Here is an 18,525-nt window from a genome sequence, read left to right on the forward strand (position 1 = left end):
CCGTTTTTTCACCCCCCCCCCCCCTTTCCCCCCCCCCCCCCCCCCGCCCNCCTTGCGAGCTTTATTTAGCAAGATTTTAGCTATTTAGCTATTCTACATAAAAAAAACATCTGCAATTTTAAGAAATTTTCCATAGTCTGGGTGTAGCTCACTCATTTAGGTAACTGCTTACTGAGTACTTTGCATACAATTTTCAGCTCATCAGAGTTAATGTTAGGTTACAGATAAGACAGTTAAAACAGAGCATATTGTAATTATTGAAAATCGTTAATCTCGATGGTAACCAATGTCAACAATTCCAGGTGAATCAATATTGACTATAAAGAAGATGTAGGTCAGCAAGATTAATAATCACGTGGTACATAATAAGATAATCTGTAAGGTACCTTCATGCGCATGCTCAATGAACTGAACTGAGTATTATTTTTAAATACATAATACTGAGTAGAGAGTATGAGGGAAGAGGTTTAGCCATTTAAAAGATGTAGATTCGAAAAGAGTTGAAGTACACAGATACGTTTAAAAAAAGAAGGATGTAAACTTAACGCCATATTTGACGAGTGAGTAAGAGATATTTATATTTGATCTAGTGTTTGCGATATAGGTATATATACAATGTACATAATATATATGTACTTTTGTAGTTTACTGAACGCTTCAAAGATTAAACACAAGAATATTAAAATATCTTCGATCCAATCGCAACGATCTCGTGTCTAATTGTATATGCTTTATCGATTTATTTTCGAAATTAAATTTATGCCAGAAGGTAAATATTTTTGAATTGTTTCAATTTCTTTCGTTGATTCACGTACCTGCGTAATACTGTTCATTGAAACGTTATTTCACGATGGATGATTTTGACTCGTTATTTTTGGCAAGGAGTTTCAATCAAACGTTATGGTAAAATACCAAGAAATATAGTTCATATATTTCCAAATGACTATATTAAGGAGTAAGCACTGTTGTTGATAACGCATTTAAGATTATAAATAGTATCACAGATTACTTCATTATAATTGTCATTCGACTTCAAGCCTAAATTCTGATAATGTTGTTTGTAAATCCCAATGGAAGCTTGTATATCGGCCAATCTGCATGAATATCATTAACTTAAGTTATATTGGTGCTAATTGCGATTAGTTTGGTAGCATTACGAGGAATAACAATGAATACAGAAATCGATAATGTGCTTTGATCGGAAATAGACTTCAACTGTTCAGTTCAGAGGTGGAAACGCACTGAAAATAACTTGATTTGATATAAATAATGTAGCCTGAGTTTCATTAAAATATTTCTTTGTAGTCTAGGTACTAAGCAAGAAACAGCTGATAAAAATGTATAGAAACTCCTAACAACCATTCTTCGTGCTATATGTCTTAACGATCGACGCATTTGATTTTCTACTCTTGATATTTCATATATTGCGTGATTATCGACTACTATTATAAGACTTATTACTATATACTTCATTATAGTTAGTACTTGAATATCAAGGGTCAAGGTTGAAATATGTATTATTTCTATACCTATATATAGAGGTATATGATATTCAGTCATAGTTCATAAACACCCTTTATAAAGACTATAATATTATGATATACCAGTATATGTAAACGTGTTTACTTTCAAATAAAAAAAATGTACCCCTAGAAACCTAATACAATGGTTAATACATGTATATATAGACGGTGCTTTAAAAGAAAGCTGAATACAATGTATATAGAAAGTGCATTACTTGAAAGCTGAAAAGCTGTTGTGAAATATAATCTAGATCACGATTTCGTGTATCATAACTGAATAAAGGCAAGGGTATTGACTGGCGGTCAACTCCATATCCAAGATTTTATTGATTAATGAAGAAAATTGAATCATAATTTTTTTTCTCTAACACATATCTGATTTCCAAGGCAGTGAAGATGTTTTGACGACCAAACACTCACAAAATAAAAACAAAAATGGCAACTAAATCGATTTATAAATGTCTTTTTCTCGATATCGTTTATACTTCGGCAACGATTCAAATGCAGATCTGAGCGTTACCTTTAGTGCTCTTTCTGTTGCCATCTGAATGCAACGCATGTTCTATGTCTATTCAACAAAACAAATGCCTTTTAGCCTAAAGAAAGTAAAAACTCAAACGAAACATCTTTATGTGCTTTTTGATATTTTGATATAGGTTAAATATGAGTAATGGACGCCTCATGCCCAAGGGAAGGTTAAAACCAAATTAGAGATGACCCGATCACTGATAGTTATATCAGTTATATATTGCATTGTCTCATTTCAGATGTAGCTACAAAAGATGTGGATGTATAAATGGGTAGGAAGTCAGAATCAAGATACAAACCAAAATCTCAGGAACGTGAAAAACGACGAGCAAGGCGAAAACAGGACAGAAGATGCCGAGATATCAGAATTGGTGGTTGTATATTTGTGTTAGGATTTCCTCTATTGTTAGCTGGTACCATCATTCTTATTGTGACCAATGTTAACAAAAATCAACAATCTTTACCGTCATCCTTATTCTTGTTAGGACCATTGTTTACCGGATTATCTTTACTATGTTTTATCTTAGGATTATTGCTTACGGAAATCATTAACATAGAACCTTTAATATATCGGATCATCCCAGATAATCCAAAAACCTGTCCGTTTTTGTATAATTTGTTCAAGAAAGACAACCAGCAATACATCGATCAACAAACTGCTATAATTTCTCAACAGCTACCACCATCTAAATCAGCATTACGGAAACCTCCTAATCCAGAATCCCAACCACCAACGAAAGTACGTCGCGGAGTAACATTTTCTGAAACCTCTAGCGGATCTGAGGAAAAGTATTCGTCTCAGATATCATTAGTATCGTTAAGAAACTGTAAAATACATCCTTCTTTCGAGGAAGATGAGGGTGGGAGTAAAACACAAACTGACACAGTGTACATCGTTAGTCCGTCAACTTTACCCATAGCTGATTCGAACCAAACGAACGATGATGAAGTTTTTCATTCCAATGAAGATGTTGTTTAATGTCGAAAGTGTTGTACCATTGAACCACCGATTGTTGTAAAAAATATCACAAGTCGTTGTGTTGGAATTATAATGACAAGTTTTTGCTCAATTTTCATACTGTTGAATACATCTTAAACGATATTATGGCTAGACCCCTTCCAAATCCAAACGGCTGATTGACATTATTCAAGAAGCAGCATAATGAGAGATTCTCTTTTATTGTACGGGTTTTATAATGCTTTTTTGAATAACATGCATTTTTAAAGTTAACGTTAACTTTTATTTTAACCCTTTTGTTTTTGCATATATCCAATGTACCTCAGAATTTTAAAATTTTATTGTCCCATGGCATCCTATTGCTAGATCTAAAATTTTGCCTCTTGCAGTGCTGAACTATGAAATGATATTCAATGAATATGACAATAAATTGCAGATATTTTTAAATGTTCTTATTATGACGAATCCCAAATTGCCAATATATAACATCAATTATCCCAAATTGTATAAAATATGTTGTGTTATGTTTCGCATTTTTATACCATTATCTATTGTGATAAGCATATTTAGTTTTTATATGTAGTTGCAACCATCCGAGTGCTCTTATTTTAAAGTTTTAAATAATGTGATTATTAAATATATTTCGTTAATTTTGTGTTTAACAAAGAATAATGTATATAGTATATTGTGCCAAACTTGAATGTTATGTTATGAAAATAAACTGTGTGAAATTCAGGTTTTGTTTTAGTCTGATACAATGAATACAAGTTAGTTGTGCTTACATTTAAAGGGACATCTTCGTCTTCTTTGGGGGTTGATTTGGGTCTTGAACGTATATAAAGTCTTCAGAAGTACTAGAAATGTAAAAAATGGCATAATTGCTTGAAAATACCTCAAATTATCTATATTTCTGTCTTTTCTATCTCTATACTGTATATGTTTTTCTATATATGGCAGAGTCCTGAGAAATGACGAGTCGTCATTTTATATTCAAACGCGGATAATTCTGGTGAGCTGTGAACATTAGTACTTATTTGCTGAGCGAAAACATTCCAGTTTCTGAGACATGAGTACAATAATTGGCCAATCGGATGGCGAACTGTCCCTTTTAATCCTCAAGGGTTAGGCTATACTAAAAGATGTGTGTATCACTTAAAGACAGAAATCGTGATTAAATCATTTCTCCCAATGTTCACAAAAAGACGTTTTGTTGCCTTTGTTTAACGAACTTTTTCAATAACTTTCTCTCAAAAACTAAAAACTAAAAAGCTTCATTCTAACTGTTGACCACGACTATGAAATAAATGTAGATTTGCATACACATAAAGAAGTATCAGCACCATTATCCGTGAAGCAGCCAAGTGGGCGTAGAAAATCAAATATCGACATTTTTTTTTGTTTTATCGATATTTTAATTTCGATCAATGGCGACTCATGACTATCGTGTCAGAATCCGATATATAAACATTGTTACCGTAGTTGCCCAATAACTATAGAATTTATCTATTCCAAATAGAAAGTGAGCGGAAAGGTGAACATGGTCTATGTGGTAAAAAAAGGGGGATATTCAAAACGTCCCGACCAAAATCATACGTCTCGGTGGCGTATCTAGGAAACCTAGAATACCAATCGATGGCCCCTTGCTCAAGAATGGTTCTATGAATGAAGGCAAAAATTATGAAAAACAAGTGTGAATTGCTTCCATGTGAGACTCTTTGAACAACATCGCCCACGTTTAAGTTTAAGAATAGAATCAGGTATTCCTGATTTGGATTAGTTTCTGGATTCCTTAGCTAATTTGAAAGTAGTATCGATTAACCTGTAATCATCATACAAAGGCCATTAATTACATAGATTCTATTAAATAAAGTACGAGATTGAACGTCTGTCTGCTAGAAGTATATCATTAAGGTATTATATTTAAGTAAGCTTTCACTTGAACTGTACGCTATAGCTGTATAATTAGCAGTAGATTAGCTGTTTAATATCATTATTATTGATTGCAAATCCACCACTCGTAGACATCGTCACATAAACACCAGTTATCTACCTTTAATATTCTCTTACCATAATACTAGAGTGTTTATTATGGTGTAACATGGCAACACTAGACATGTATTCACTGAGTTTTGTTCCAGATATTGACGGTGTCATCCTGTTTGAAGATCGACTAAAGTGATCTGTTAATCTGGGAGATAAAATGAACGATATCGCAGGTAGGAAAAGTTTTACCTTTAAAATTGATCATCGGACACTGATACTGTTGTTATAAGGTATTGGTATGATAAGAATGATTATATCTATGTATTGGATTAAGTATAGTATGTGACGAGTATGTACCAACATTCCGTTAGTCATATTAAATACACAGTGTATCAACTAATTGGCAGGTCCAATTGACCTTGGATACTGGTGTTCTCACGTACCAAAACTAGTGCTGATAGAGACAAATTCTACGTAATGATCATAATGCGATATTTAGGGGTAAAAATCAAATTAAAAGGATACGTCCTAGAATGGACATAAAATTTATATTCTCAAACATGGTCAAGACATTCATCAGCTTGACTTAAAAGGTACCATGACTAAAATCTCTATATATAACCAATATATCCATTAAACTAAATAAAACCATAAAATTGTCTTCTGTGATTTAAATTCTACTATTATTTTCATATTACTAATGCCATTTGTGATAGAATAGAATACCTAAGGCATTATAACTGTTACAGATGCCAGTTTTTTTTATCGATATTTATCGATTTATATCGATTATTTAGTTTCCTGCCGTAAAAATGTCATTTCAATGAAGTTCCCACGCACCAATCCGGTACTAAAGACAATGTCATCGGACTCAAGCTTTTCCGTAATTTTTAAGTAATGACAATGGATTGAAAAACATGTATTTGAATTTTCAGGAATTAGAAGCGTCATTAGAATAACAAACGCCAGTGTTTTTATCAATATATTTATATCTCCCGCAATGCCGATGGCAGACATGATGAAGCCAAAATTCGTTATTATACTATATATAATGCGGATCCAGCTACTTACTGTTAAAATATTTAGATTAATTGTTAATTTACCATTAAATATAGGATTTACGAGTTATATAAAACATTTTTCATGGTTTACCACAAGATTTGACAATTATATAAAGTAATCAGAAATAAATGAAACGAAATGGATAATAAATGAACAGGTTTACCATTTTCGGAGGTTGGGTCTAAAATGTATGTAATTAGTCTTCAGAAGTACTAGAAATGTCTGAATGACACAATTCCTTCCTTAAAAAATATATAAAACTATAATAGGAATTTCTTCCAATTTCTATAGATGTCTTTCCTTTTTGTCAGAGTCCCAAGAAAAATGAGTCGTCATTTTAACTTTCAAACGCGGGCAAGTCGGGACTCAAATGGATTTGAAGACTCAAATTTCGACAGTGAACTGTGAACAATATTTCTGATTAGCTCAGCTAAATAATTACCTTTTCTGAGACTATAAGGTGCGCTTGGTCAAATGGATGGTGAATCCATCCCTTTAAACGTCATGCTACTAGTACCTGATTGACATGATCAATCAATATTCAGTTTCGCCCTAATAACGATCATATTCGACTCAATGGAAGCTATTGCCAAGCTTTAAAGTTTGAATTTTAAAAATTATTTTCTAATTAATAAAAAGACAATGACTTACAATATCAACATACTGTATGTTTTTTCTACAAAACTCGTCACCGCCTCATACGAAAATATTTGGATAAACCACGGTATATATTGATAAGTTGGTCTGGTTTAAACGACAACGTTCGAACGGTGGGTTAGCTAATGTTTACTCTTCTTATGTACCTATTTGTATGCTTTCACGAACAAGTTATTTTTGCATTTCTGAATATTCTGAAGACAGAAAAAAATAATAATTGTCAAGGGTGTTAGTATATGTTTTAACACTTTGTCAGTTTGTAAATGTTTGTAAGTGATTTGCTAAAATATCTATATTTCTGACGATATTGCTGCAAAATATGTTATTTTAAAAGAGTTTCCTGATGTCCAAAATTAGACCAAGGCCACACGGAAAACGAAATTTTATCACTTCTGCCGATAATAGTATAAATAGTATCCAAGAATCCATAAATATCCATCGATCTTGATGCTGTAACATAATGAAAGGCATCAATCTTTAATTATGTGATCTATAGAGTGCTGTGCATCATCGATTCATATCCGCTTTGTCAATTGACGGTCTAAGATCAAGACTTGATTGTTCAGAGGGCAAGTAATATATCCGGAGGGGCAATGGTGTTTCGTGTTTTTTGCAGTGATAGAATTTCTAGGTTGTCAGACTGTAGCTTGTCAAAATAAGAAAGAGGCAAAAAATAACACATACCAATTCATAACAGTAGAACTGTCTCCGATATTTTGACCCAAATGGAGTGCCAACTGATCAAAGCTATATCAAATCCAGGGTAACAAAAAACTTGCCCAGAACAAGGTATGACAACTATAATTGTACAATATATGACCAAAAAGAATTAATTCTTCGCGCAAATAGGAAAAATGAATTAGTTAGTTAGCTATATAGTTTATGAAGATTTAATTGCTTAGTCTCTATATCCTAACACACCCTTCTTCATATCGTTTCCGTTTCCCACCACATTTTTGTCTCTGAACGTCTTGTCTTTCGAACATTTCCCTGAGGTCCCCCATTCTACTGACTGAGTCGTATATCGAAAAAGGCTAGTTTAAAGGGATAGATTCGCCATTTTGGAGGTTGATTTGGATACGTCTCTGAGCCTATGGTGCGATTTGTTAAACTGATGGTGGATCCGTCCCTTTCACGTCACAGATCCTACCGAAATGATCCTCAAAGAACACTGCATGACATTACTGCGTTGCTTCTACTGGAGTAGAAAATTGTTGATCCAAGACTTGATTTCCAAATTAACCACTCTATTATCGTCTCTCAATTACTACTCATTATTTACTTGATGGAATGTTAATTAATTGTGTCTGGGAGGAAATTCAATTGGAAAAAGTTATTAAATCATTTTAATCATGAATACGCGATATTATGAATTTATATCATCATATATGCATGATTTCATTATCGTAAATAGAATTTTTTACTCGAATTGATTTCAAATCTCCTAATTTATAAGCTGGACAATTGCGTTTGTCTAGGAGAACCTTACCGGAAACAGAATGCGACATTCGATCTCTGCACAGGTCAACTACCTTTTTATCTTTATATTCATTGAGGTTTCCGGTGACGGATATAGAAATTATCATTCGATGGTTTGGTTGATAAAATAACCGGGACATCCTGTGCTACAAACTGTCGTGTACCTTCATGATCATTCATAATTTCTCTTATTGCACACTATTTTACACTGTTACCGTTCATTCAGGCCCATTCTGACACAGAAAATAAGTTCATAAAGCTGAATTTCACGGAATCACGGAATAACTATACGGTATGTGTTTTTTAACTGAGTTGTCATTGGATACATACTATTTATAAAATTGCTTTTCACAGTTTTTCAGAAATGAAATGCCAGTTCCTGTTGTCTAGTACAACTCGTATAAAATCCTTGAATTTTGTTATTTCAGTTAAAACTTGGACATCATGCTCAGAGCTAGCCTGTGTCTAACATAGCCATGCCAACATCACAGGAGAGAATCAGAATGATCACTAAGGAAATCAAAGCCAATCTGGCACCGTGTATGATAACGTTCTCTGTACCACTTCTTATACCAGGAATAACGTTAACCCTTGTTGCCTTTGGAAATGAACCAGCAATACCACTGTATGGTTCTCTTCACATTCTCGGATTTTTTGTGCTCATTTTGGCTGTTTTGATGTTCTTCATAGGATGTGGTATGAGATGCGCATTCAAATCTGTGAGAGTTTCGCCCATTGAAGAAATTCATCGTGTGGTAACGACGCACGATAAATTGGATAAAAATATGAATAATTCAGCAAGGAACAATAAAACTATTAAAGTAGTGAATAACGGTAGTCAACGAGATCTCAGGGATATTTATCAAAATAATCACAATTACCCGCATCATCCAAACCAACCATCGACATCATCTTCACTACCAAATAATAGTAATAATAATAGAAATAATTCGTTATATGACTCTTCATCAAGTGCGTCATTGGTGACTCGTTCCAACTCCAACAGTTCAATCCAAAGCAATAAACATTTAGAAGGCAGTGATACTAAAAATAGACAAGTTAGTAGTGATCCAAGTGACCATGGTATGAATAACAACAACAACAATAATAATAATAATAGTGAGACCAGACCGGATCCTTATCCTTTAGGACGACTACCATCTTTAGATCTTAAACATACCAAATATAGGTAAGTCTGCCCGTAACATCAAGAGTTGCTTTGTAAAGGCATGCCCCCAAAACAATCCATACCATGGTAAGACCTGGTGGATCTATCCATCGAAAGCATAATCTAAAAAGATATGCAATGATCTAAACTCACACATTGTCAGTTTGTTTGGCATAACCACCAACCAGTATCACCAATTGTTTAGCGTAAAACAAGGGCAATAATAGGTCGGTGTGACCCCAAAAAATACTATTATTACTTGTATCAAAACAGTGATAGTATGTTGGCATAACCACAAACCAATAAGAATAGAATGACATGATTCTAAGCATCAATATTATTTATAAGATCGAATTATTAAGGCCTGATGCACAGTTAAGGATTCTTATCATAAAAATGTCATAATCCATAAACTATGAAAAGGGCGTTATGTCATCAATTAGGACAAAAACAAAGTTCCGAATCAGCAGTTTGGAAATCTCAGTAGGATACGTTATGTCAGATAATGCCGATCGATTAATAAACGCGTCGATTATTTGTTAACAATTCTGTTTGGCTTCAAGCATAATAATGGATAACTAATGCTTATTTTCTGTCATTATTGTCGTATGCAAACTATTTACTTATTTTCTAAAAAACCTATTTAGAGAACGAGAGAATACAAATAGAACTATCTGTATTCACAACGGGTAACAATCGCCTATTGTTTCACAGGAAATGTCGCCATTTTTCATTGGAACTAATCGATAATCCTATAGCAATTTCACTATATGTTTTTTTATTGTAGTTACAGTAGTCAAGATAAACCTGACGAAGAAATGTCCATTATTGATGAAACTAACCGCACTAGTCCCGATCATCTACAGCAAGCCAATAAAACACATTTAGGGGATCTGCCAGATATTCACCAAGAACGTCAAAGAGCTCTTTTATCAGAAAGGTCCTATGATAATACAAGCTATACCTCCACTGAAAGTATATCTGGACATATTATTAGGACTAATAAGGAAGAATATTTAAGGAGAGATTCTGAACTCTTCTCTTATTGAGGTTAAATTGGTTTGGCATGCTTTTAAGGGTTAGCCCTAACCAAACCCGAGACCAGTTGAAGGTTGCATATTAGAGATTGAGAAAATGTAAGGACTAGTTGTGACAAATTTTAGAATTATAGGAAAATACATGACTATTTTCATTGGAAGATGTTTTTGCAATGATCTGAAGGGGAGAGAGTGAGTTTTTAGCCTCAATATGTGTATCGCGGACTGGGTCTAATCTATGATCTTATAATCACAAAATACAATTAAACTGTATGGTATTTGCGATAGATATATTTTAAGCCTGGTCACGTTTTTCCAGAATTGCATAAACTGGAAATCAGACTTGGATCTGAAAAGAGGAAATTTGCAAACAAAAGCTGTTGTTTCCCTTGTTATACATACATAGGCTAGAAAATCTTTTTGTATCGCTCTAATACGCTCATATTCTACTGTGATAATTTTTTAATATTTTAGTATTATAATAATGCTCACGTCTTATTTATTATAAAAAATGGCATCAATCTGATTAAAAGATTGTCTTGATGTTAGGTAACGTATTTTGTCTGAGGGTGATTCCATTGGCCATTATTGATCTGACAAATTCTTCTATAAATCATGTTCATGCGAAATAGGGTCAAAAGTCAAGTCATAAAGTATGCTAACCAATCAAAAACAACGACAGACAATAAAGTCCAATATTTTTCATATACATTATAGTAAGGACATTTTTACTGTAGGGAGTAATTGGTTGAATATTATATGACTCAAAACGTGAGATGCATAACAATTTGTCAGATCATGGATTGCAAGTGAGGCCAGTCGGGGAAAACGAAACAGAACATCAAGGTTTGCATTTTAATTGAAATTGCTTAGTGGTATAGTTAATTGTATTTTTATATGAAAATTTAGAATTTGATTATAATGTATATTATTGTTTATTTCCCACAAAGATGGTTCATTTTGAGCTTTTGTTATTTCCCACCAGTTTTCCTATAGATCTCAGTAAAGTTAGTCAAAGGTATTCATGCCATGTCGAGGACATTCAAAACATACATACAATCAGACAACTTAGGAAGCCATAGTACGAATATAAAAAGCTCAAATAACCCGTTTTCTGGTATTTTAAATTATTAAATTAAATATAATAGCAATATCATTTGTTAAAATTTTATCTGTATAAGACTCTTGACTTTATCTTTGTTATAGAATTTTAAATTTTTTCAACTTATCTGGTGCAATGGTTTTTTTTTTACTCTTTTTGACTCTTTTTTGATTCTTTATATTGTGTAAGTATTATTTGTTCATGTTTTTATAAATTACCATAATACTGCTGAAATTGTGTTTTTCTCACTTATGTATGTTATTGTCAGATGTTAAGTTATTTTTGCTCGTCATATAATATGATACTATGTGAAGAAATGTGCTATGTTCTGTATAGTGATAAAAGCTTCTAATTTTGGTGTTTCCGCCCATTATACCACAAAGTGTGGGCTAATTAAGTTTCCTGTCATTCTGCCTCGGTGCGAATAGGTATGATTTTATCGATATAAAAAAAGAAAAGGAAACAAGGCACAGTTCAGGACATTATTCGTGCGATCTAATTTCTACTGGATCGAAAACCCTCAGTCTAGTTTGTTTGAAATTTGCCTTTTGATATTAATAATTATTTCGTTTAATATTCTTTCGCTTATTCCTTAATTTCATTCCGTAATCCTCTATGGAATAAAATACCGAAACGAAATTAACATTAATAAGAACGATTCAACAGGCCTTTTATTGTACAGCAAAAACAAAAGCTTAGTTATTATGATCAAATATCATATGTAAACAATGATCCATTAAAAACTATATATCACACAAAACTCAAATCATAGAAGATAAAGCATATTAATTGGTATTTTTCGATTTAAAACCTTTTACCTACATCAATATTTAATGAAGTCTCAAACTGTTATTATTAATGTCAACAAATTCATATCAATTCAGTTTTTTCTATTTTTTTAATTCGCTATAAAGCAATATATTGTATCCACCAATGGTGCTGACTGTTAACATTCACAATTCGAAGTATCTAAAATCTATGAATTATTGTTGGTAGGAGCTGTAAGCACCCAAGAAGGGACGATCAAGACTATTTTTGAAATGTATATTATGATAAGCAATAATTAATATTGAAACTAATGTCATATTTGTAAAAAAAAATTTTGATGAATGTTTTGACACACTGTATCACTGTAAATATTCATTATAAATCTGATAGAAAACTAAAAGGTTGTGAAGGATCAGATATATAAAGTCAAAATTGGTCTCAATAAGTCTATATTCCTTCTCAGCAAACATATTTTAAACTTCATTATTTCACTAGGTATTTGGGGGTGAAAGTCGACTCTTGGAAGCACAGGCTACGGTTATTTATTTTAGAGGTCGACTTTAGTTTCGGCGTTTTTAAACTTCAAATTATGCTCAATTTCATTGTCGAAATCGGTTAATCGCCTTTTTGTTCTTTTCAAAATGGATAATATGTGATATTACTGTTTTATATATTATACATGTTACATTTCCAAACTCAGATTGTGATATTGTTAAATAAAATGGCTATTTTGAATATTGTTTTGCTACCATGACATTGGTTTTATGCCGCCATTGATCCTCAACATAGTTTCTGGAAATGTTGATATGCTGGAAGAAAGTATAAATTTGTGACTCTGTTGATTCCAACGACCTGGCACCCTTCCAATCACTTACGGGGAAAGCTGAGTTAAAATTGGATGGTGTCCCAACCTTTATCGAAATCGAACCAAAGACCTTAGTTAGCGAGAAAAAATTTATAGCTCCCTGAGCCAGCAAGCACCTTCGATATATTTTTACATTGAATTACATTGCCGCGCATTACATCTCTATTATGATGGGTTCGGAACATCATGATGTAATCCCAAGCATGATACCAAATGTTAATATAGCATTCTCTTCCACACAAAAGAAAAACCTATACTTTAAGTATCTATTATCTCCCTTGGATTGATAAATAGAAACTGGATTACACAACAATATAAAATCATTGCTATTATCCTGTACATATACATCATTGGTAGCAGAACACAATTTTCATAAAAGTTGAAAATATCTGTTAGAAAAAATTTCACCTATTATGTTAATTGTCTGAAAATAACACTGAATGCACGATATTTTCCTACTGGTGCTCGAGAACACATACTGATTGTAAGACTTGTTTAGGATCTTTATTATTTACAACACTTTTTAAGAAACTACGCCTAATTGGTATGCAGTTACAAAAGCGACACGAGCACATATATCAATAACGCATTAGAAGATTTCGACATTTGATCTGGAAGTGATTCGAACAGCAAACAATGGTGAAGGTCACTGACTGAATATGTTTCGAAATAAAAGATTTACAATAACTTAACATTAATATTATATGGCTAGTCTATAGACAAGTCATAAAAAACCATAAGAAAGGGAACTCTATTGATTGAAAAACATGCGTTAGACATGCGTCATTGACCTGTATATCCCTTCTATAAGTTGAAAAAACTAAGTCATGGTATAAGTAATTATTAAAGGTTACTTGAGCTCATTTCATAAGCAGATCAATTTTCGTTAGGGCATATTCAGCCCTTGTGCTTTAAGGCATTACAGACTCTTATCTCATCTCTGATAAATATTTGGATTTGTATACATAGTAAATTGTACCAAATGTTTTGGGCGAATTCAGAATTTTTCTAAGACGAAACTTAATATTTTGATATGATTTTGTAAGATTGTTCATATGCCAAGGGCTCAATGTCTTTAAGTCGAAAACGAACATTCAACATTTCGTCCCCAACGTAATCTAACACGTTTTCTGCCACAGTCTCGTTCAAATGAAGATATTCGTAACCAATCAAAGCGTGCCATTTTGGACCCTTTTCACGATAACTGACGAATTGAAGGATAACGAAAAAACTTTGAATTTACTCTTCTTCGTGGTTTCGCTATTTCACAATGCGATTAATGGTACAATTACTATGTTTTTTCATTTAAGTTTAATTTTGATAAAATACTTCTGGGGGTTGAATATTAACTTTTACCAATATAGGTATACATCAAATTTCATTATGCGGTAAAATAAAGGCTAGGCAATTTCCAACTATTAAATCGCTATCGTATGTACTTTGTAGCTAGGTGACAATTCACTCGTTCAAATTGGATTGAATTGGATAGTGGTATATGACAATGTCACAACTCAGTCAAGTATATATAAACCCCTATATTTACAATAACCACTTATAATCAAAATAACATCTATTATGTGATATTATACTAGGCTATTTATACCCGACCCCAATTATGTTGTATACAGGCAACGCATATAACAACATGGCGATTTCAAGGAAACGAATGACGTTTTCCTTATGACTAAAGGTAAGGGTATCCATTTCATTAACTCATATATTAAAGTGTAAAAATTGATGTTCTAAATTGATTTAAGGTAGTAACTGATCATTTTGTGTTTAGATACATAGGTTATCATGATACTTAACGTGTGAGGGATCGTTGGTTCGTTACTAATCCACTCTCTCAAACGGGTTGGAGGGGTGGGGGTAAATTTCTTAAAAAAGGGAAAGTCAATTTTATGTTTCATTAATATCAATATAAGAGTGTTTAAAAGACGGTCTGAATTTCAAAATGTTTTCATCGTTACGACTACTATTTATTTATATATGAATTTTTCAAAATATAACTTGTCATTTTGTACAAGTTGCTATATGATTTTTTACTATGGTTCCTTCGGGACATAAATTAGAGATTTGAAATTATTATTATAAAACACTTATGCGTAAAGCATAATTATACATGTAATTACCCTGTATATAATATTAGCTATATGAAGTAAATGAGGCCCAGTAGACAAACCCAGATGTAGATTAGCATTCTGTGTTTCAGAGTATGTGCCTGCTCCATTTCTGTACAACATTACGTAGGATTAAGGAGATCAGACTTTGCTTCGGGGTGAAATTTGGAATAAAGGGGGCTTGGGGGTGAATTATTATACACAAAGGGGTGAATTTTGGTAATAAAAGAGACAATGAGCACCAGTTCCAACATGAAATCGCTGATCCTCAGAATGACTCCTGAGCTGTAGGAGCAAAGAACCAGTGCATGTGTTTTGACACAGATATCATCGAAAACTATCCAAATTTTAGTGCATTGATTTTTTAGTTATTTGATGTTTTACAGTACAAGAAGTGAAAGGCGGAGAAAAAGTGAGGAATTGGATCATGAAGGTTGAGGACCACCGGTTTTGAATAATCTTGGGCATATTATTTATGGGCAAAATATTTTTAGTCCAAACAAAACAGGTTATGATCTAACAAAATAATACGATTTTATTGTCCAGTAAAGAGGTGATAATGGGAAGTGATGTAAAAAGTGAGATTTCATTGGAATAAGTCACTTAGGTTAATTTTGTCCTTAATGATAACTAATTATTCCAGACCAACTTGGAACTAAAAATCCATCTATAGCCGTTGGAAAACGTCGATATGCTCTGTTATACACATAAATTCATAGTTTTGTTGTTTTGTTTCAGTGTTCACTGATTTAAATGGCTGCAAGCAGTCCAGGGAAGGATACTAAATGTTGTTCCTACCTATGTAGACCACGAGTTTTGCTGACGTTTGGTGTTCCTCTCCTAGTACCATCAGTAATCCTGGTCGCAATAGCATTTGTTTCATTTCCTGACTTTGGAGTAATTCATATCTGTGGGATACTTTTACTTACTCTGTCCATTGTTTGTATATCTTTTGGTGTTTTGATATTAGTGTGTGGTAGACTTCAAAGGAAAATGACACCCCAGCCTGAGAAAATGCCTGTTGACGAACCTTGTGTCGAAGTACCGAACCAGGAATTGCCAAGGGTGGATGGTAAAAGAAATAGGACTCTTCGCAAGTCTTCGAGACAAAGACATTCAAATGGATCTGTCAAAAATAAAGAATCTCCTAGAAAGACTAGACCGAAGAGGAAAAATTCTCGAGGAGTCAAGGATGCCATAATAAATAACTCAGTTAAACTTCCGACTGTAAATGAAGACAATGAAGGAGAGAGATTAAGGATACTTAGTGCTGGAGGTGTGTCAAGAAAATCTTTACCAACTTTACCTACTGAAATACTCGTTGATGCCAACTCGTCAACACACACACCACGAACATCTGAATCTCGTCAAACATCTCTTACTCGTAGAACGTCTATGTCTGTTCCTCGTGTGGAAGTGTGGAAAGAACAAACTATATTGTCTGCTAGTAGTGAACTCAGCATTTTATCCGATTCTTCCATATTTTTTACTCAAGATGTGGAACTAACACCAGTGGAAGTGTTGGAACAAAATGCCCGCTTTTTATCGTTCCCGGTGAATCCCCCACCTAGGTCCCTATCATTAACCAATATGTTAGAAGGATCAAGCTCTGATAATACAGATATGGACAGGTAGGCAAAACAAATTATTTCCAACTCATTGTGAGGAGGAAAATAGATATAAAATTTTAATGTTCTTTTGCCCGATTCTTGACAAGTTACAAGAATTAATGTGACTGAACATCGAATGGAAGATCATTCATTGGCATACCTGTTGAAACAGTAACAATTAGGAGAGACTGTATACTAGACCTTATTATCATACAGATATTCATGATCCTAATCAAGTTTCAGCTCTTTATGACTTAATTGCCATGCAGATCAAAATGACCTTAATAACATTCAGATTTACATTAGCTTATCAACATTCAGATATACGTGATTGAATAAACATTCAGATCTACATGATCCAATTACCATGCAGATCAACACGACCCAGTCAAAACTAAGATATACATGCCCTTATCAAAATTCAGATCTACATACAATAACAATATATTGTCACTACTAAAATAGTGCTCAATTACCATGCAGATAAAAATTAAGATATACATGCCCTCATCATGATCTTCAAGACTCAATCATCATGAAGATCAACATAACCATGTCAGTTTTCAGATCGACATGACCTAGAAAACATTTCGATCCGATCCCAAATGACCCAATTAATAATGTTACCTAACAGATGTACAAGACCTAAATAACATTAAGATTTTCATGACCCTGATTAACATTTAGTTCTGCGTGGCCTAACCAACATTGACATCTGCATGACATAAATTAACAGTCAGGTCTAAATGACCCAACTAACATAATTTATGACCTCATCAGCATTCATGACCTAATAAACATCAACATCTGCATGACCTAGTCAGCATTGAGATCCACATGACCTAGTCAGCATTGAGATCCACATGACCTAACCAACATGCACATGTGCATAACATGCAGATAGTAAATTAAATTGCCTAATCGTAGTTCCATTTACTTTTCAGTAGAAGAAAATCTGGCAGTATTAGTGATGAAACTTCGTTTATTTTATCAGATGGCTTAGCTAAAACCCAACCAATTACCAACAGTGAATTGGAACATTGACGAACGTTGTTAGTTAGTTGAAGGAAATTGTTAATTTTTTTGCATTTGTTTTTATTTAAGAATAAAATTTGTTATTGTGTCTCTGTCCTTTACGAATAAAAATCTCACTGAAAACGATGTTGATAACCGGTTAGATGTGTACTCTTTTCAGGGGCGAACTGAGAATCGAACCACTGGACTAAGAGCCCTATGGTTCCGAGTTCAAAATATTTCTGAACGAATATTTTTCGAAAAGTCTCTTCGAACTAAAAATGTAATAGCCTTAGTTTGATGAAAAAAAATATCATAGGTAGCTAGGGAACGAAACAAGCAGGGATCGCTAAATTTCGTTTTCACTTGGGGTATTTGGGTGAGGGCCATAGAGATGCTCAGTCCGCCCCATCACTTAAGAAAGGTCTTCCCAGTTGTCGGAGACCATTTATCAATAGCTAATTGAATCCTCAATACCAAAATACTGGACCAGTAATATTCCTGAAACGAGTCCATGAAAAGATGCATTCTGCTTAGTAAGAACGACACAACAATAATGCACATTTAAAAATAAATGCAAATTTGTAATGCTTTAGTTCGTTCAAAAATGTCCGATTATCATCCAAATCTATAGCAATCATCCTGACCTAC

General features: G+C 33.3%; 3 protein-coding genes across 3 annotated transcripts; all 3 read left to right on the forward strand.

Moving 5' to 3' along the window:
- The first annotated feature begins 491 nt into the window (after positions 1–491).
- Positions 492–3,743, forward strand: LOTGIDRAFT_238985 (hypothetical protein). Its single transcript, XM_009052432.1, has 2 exons — positions 492–560; positions 2,291–3,743. Exon 2 carries the CDS (start codon positions 2,320–2,322, stop codon positions 3,028–3,030), a length of 711 nt encoding a protein of 236 aa, XP_009050680.1. The 5' UTR covers positions 492–560; positions 2,291–2,319; the 3' UTR covers positions 3,031–3,743.
- A 4,923-nt stretch (positions 3,744–8,666) lies between these two features.
- Positions 8,667–10,407, forward strand: LOTGIDRAFT_174097 (hypothetical protein; the record flags this gene model as incomplete). Its single annotated transcript, XM_009052433.1, has 2 exons — positions 8,667–9,379; positions 10,146–10,407. 2 exons carry the CDS (start codon positions 8,667–8,669, stop codon positions 10,405–10,407), a joined length of 975 nt encoding a protein of 324 aa, XP_009050681.1.
- A 4,293-nt stretch (positions 10,408–14,700) lies between these two features.
- Positions 14,701–18,014, forward strand: LOTGIDRAFT_238986 (hypothetical protein). The gene is made up of 3 exons (XM_009052434.1): positions 14,701–14,820; positions 15,989–16,881; positions 17,805–18,014. The coding sequence occupies exons 2-3, from the start codon at positions 16,004–16,006 to the stop codon at positions 17,902–17,904; spliced, it is 978 nt and encodes a 325-aa protein (XP_009050682.1). The 5' UTR covers positions 14,701–14,820; positions 15,989–16,003; the 3' UTR covers positions 17,905–18,014.
- The last annotated feature ends 511 nt before the right edge of the window (positions 18,015–18,525 follow it).

This window comes from Lottia gigantea (genome assembly GCF_000327385.1).
Source record: "Lottia gigantea unplaced genomic scaffold LOTGIsca_182, whole genome shotgun sequence".
Taxonomy (NCBI): Eukaryota; Metazoa; Mollusca; class Gastropoda; family Lottiidae; genus Lottia; species Lottia gigantea.